Genomic DNA, 3,264 nt, shown 5'->3' on the forward strand with positions numbered 1-3,264 from the left:
TCCAGCGGTTACGGCAGGAGAAAAGAAAGAGGAAAGGTTTGGTAGGAGGTGAAAGGCACCAATTGGGCTCAGGCTCACAGGGAAAATTTCTACCCGCTAATTAAAACGGCAGCTCAGGGATGGGAGTTGCAACATCCACGCCCAGCACGGACCTGCCACGCTGTCTGGGGAACTGCTGGAGGAAGTGAAAACACACTGGTAGTGACCCTGGCTCTGAACCAAATCCAGCCAGCCCAAAAGAAAGGAGGCAAAAAACCTGAACCAAAACTGCTGTGCAAGGCGAGGGCTTCTGCATCGAAGCTGGGTGCTCTCTGCCCACCAAGACAGAGAAACCATCCAACCCAGCACGGACCTGCCACGCTGTCTGGGGAACTGCTGGAGGAAGTGAAAACACACTGGTAGTGACCCTGGCTCTGAACCAAATCCAGCCAGCCCAAAAGAAAGGAGGCAAAAAACCTGAACCAAAACTGCTGTGCAAGGCGAGGGCTTCTGCATCGAAGCTGGGTGCTCTCTGCCCACCAAGACAGAGAAACCATCCAATCTGGAGTGCTGAGAAGTGTGAGGTGGGACTCTGCCCTGGTCAGAGGGGCTCTGAGCCAGGCTTGGACCCTCCTGCCACAGGAGTCCCATGGGGCTTGGGGCCCCAGACGCAGCTGGGGAGGGAATGAACCCCCAGAGGGAGGCTTTGTCTGGGGAGGAAAGGGCAGCCCAGCTGCAAATGAACCCCCCTCCCACCATCAACCTCTGAACTGGGCTTCACTAATGAGGTCAATGAAGTCGTGTGGATGCCCAATGCATGACAACACTGCGGGGCCAGCTGACACCACAGAGGCTGCAGGCCAAGAGCCCAGTGGCAACTAGAGAAAATCATGGAAGAAAGCTCTCTGCTGACTATCTGGGCCACAAGAGCCCAGCCAGGGTGTGATGCTCAGCTCAGGACACCCTCCAAGGGCTGCTGGGCAGGGCCAGGGGCTGGCCAAGACTGGCTCCCTGCACATCCTTGTCCCCCTTTGCTTTTTAGGCAGATGCTCCATCCTCAGGACACATCAGCTCTGGGCACCCACCACCAGACAGCACTGCAGGCTCTGACTTCCAGAACCCATGGGACGAGAGGCCCTCCTGTAGCCACCTCCCCATGCTGAGCCCTCTGCTGTGGGGAGCTGGCGAAGGCTGGATGCAGTCACGATGCACCAAAGCCCGTGCCGGCAAGATCCGAAATCTCACCACCACCACCACCAAGACCCACACCCTTTACCTTCAAATGTGACTGTTGTCCTGGGGGTGGCATCCAGGTCAGAGGCAGAACGCCGTGACTGGTAGCCCATTGCTGCCGCTGCCACGAAGAAAGTCGTCAGGAGATGGGCTGTGCCTCCAGTCATCTTCTCGTTCCCCCAGCGAGGGCAGCTGCCCAGCCTGCTGCTGCCGGGTCAGCACAGCCAATCCTTGGGAAGCGCTCCCCAGCTCCTCAGGACAGGGCTGGCCACCAAACCCTCCTGAAACACAGAGCACCAGGTCAGATGTCCCGCTGTCCCCAGCACCTCATGGACAAGTGGGCTTGGGAAGGAGCCAGCCGCACACACATATGGACGCTTGACTGGGCACAACCTCAGCGCAGGGATGGCCTCAGGGAAAAGCAAACCCTCTTTTGCCAAAGGGGAAATTGAGACATGGTGCAAGGCATAAAGCTTGCGGCCAGCACAGGGCAGGGAGGGGAGTTTGAGTAGAGTGACCCCACGCAGCATCCCCATGGCTCAGCAACCACATTTTTCTCCAGGCCTGGTCTGGGCTCCTCCCTTCTTAACTCTGAGCTGTCTCCTCCCGCAGCTACCCCTGACCAAAGAATACACTTTAGAAGAGCCAGCTGATCCCCCATTGCAGTTTCACACCCAAAAAGGAGGCATGTTTACCCTCAAAAGCAGAAAGCAGGGCTCTGGGCCAAACCCCTGTGTGAGTCTCTTGGCATACTGGGGTACCCCAGGCCCAGCTCCCCAGAGCAGCTGTGGTGGGATGGGCAGCAGGGGGCTTCCTGGGAGCCCAAGGGCTCTGCTCCTCCCCAACAACATGGCTGGCCATCTCCTGCCATGCAAGACACTTTTCCACAAAGTTTTGCCCCTCCTGAAATGATGAGAGTCCTGAGGACAGAGTCATGGGGAAGGATGCTTCAGGCATGCAACACAGCGATGCAAAGCAAAGGAAAATCCATACAAGGAGCTGCTTGACATCTTCATCAAGTCTTTTCAAGCGAGAACAGTTTCCGGTCCCCCTGCAGTGTTTTTTCATGATATTTCAGTTTCTCTTTCATCCCAAGCTGCCTTGAAGCTCAGCATCTACCTTGGCTCTCGCTTTCATGCATCTGATACCTCCCAAATAACCCCCCTGCCTCCTGGCTGCTTCAAGCAAAGCCACCAGTTCATTTTGCAGGTGTTAAGAAAGAAGGAAATGATCAGGTGTCTCCAAACAGGAGAGCTCTGCATAGCGTGACCAGCACCTCTATGTTCACTTAGGGTTGGGGGTTTTTTTATATATATAAACCCAATACCTGGCCCTGTAGAAAAGCTGTTCTAACACGCTTGCTGCAGACGGTTTCCCTGAAGCAAATACCTCGCTGGGTCCCAGGCAGAGGGGAGGTAAAACCAAAGTGAAACGAAAGTGAAAAGGGCTCTGAGGCTGAAAATGAGAAGCGAGGGGCTGGCTGTGGAATCCAGCCATGGTCCTGGAACTTGCATCAAACCACTGTTTCCTTTTTGGGGGGTTCAGAACCAGACCTTGCACCTGCGCTGGCTGCTGCCCTGAAGCATCCTAGGAATGGTGAAGAGGGGGGATGTCCCCTGCTGCTCCCTCCTGCCTCACGGTCACCTAGGCACTGGCCCAGTGCAGAGCATCCATACAGCACCCAATTTCCAGAGTGGGCAGGGTGCTGCCCATGGGGCTGAGCTTCCTGGAGCGCAGAGGACACTGACCTGGAGAATCTCCCTCCAAGAAACTCCTGTTTCCAGGGGGTAAGGGTCTGGACCCTTAACCAGACCAAGGGTCTGCCCCTGAGCAATGAGCCTGGCAGCGTGATACAAGGCAGGTGAGAGGGGATGGAGGTCAACAGGAAAGCAATTGCTTTGGTGGCAACATGTCTGGCACAAGCCAAATCCACCAAGCTTTTTGAGCAAAGCAAGCAGCAGGGTCATATGTAGAACACCCACAAGCAGCCCGGCCAGCCCTGTGTTGACAGCTCTCGATCGCGCCAGCAGGACCAGTGTCAACCCAGCAGCT

At 56.1% G+C, this 3,264-nt stretch overlaps 1 protein-coding gene across 1 annotated transcript in view; it reads right to left on the bottom strand.

The window, feature by feature from the left end:
* The window catches only part of LOC104540132 (semaphorin-4G-like), a 7,352-nt gene extending 5,973 nt beyond the window's left edge, over positions 1 to 1,379 (bottom strand). The window contains 1 exon segment of the mRNA XM_010183862.1: positions 1,256 to 1,379. Coding sequence (XP_010182164.1) covers positions 1,256 to 1,379 — 124 coding nt within the window.
* Between the last annotated feature and the right edge of the window lie 1,885 nt (positions 1,380 to 3,264).

The sequence above is a fragment of the Mesitornis unicolor genome, unplaced genomic scaffold (genome assembly GCF_000695765.1).
Source record: "Mesitornis unicolor isolate BGI_N332 unplaced genomic scaffold, ASM69576v1 scaffold32784, whole genome shotgun sequence".
Classification (NCBI taxonomy): Eukaryota; Metazoa; Chordata; class Aves; order Mesitornithiformes; family Mesitornithidae; genus Mesitornis; species Mesitornis unicolor.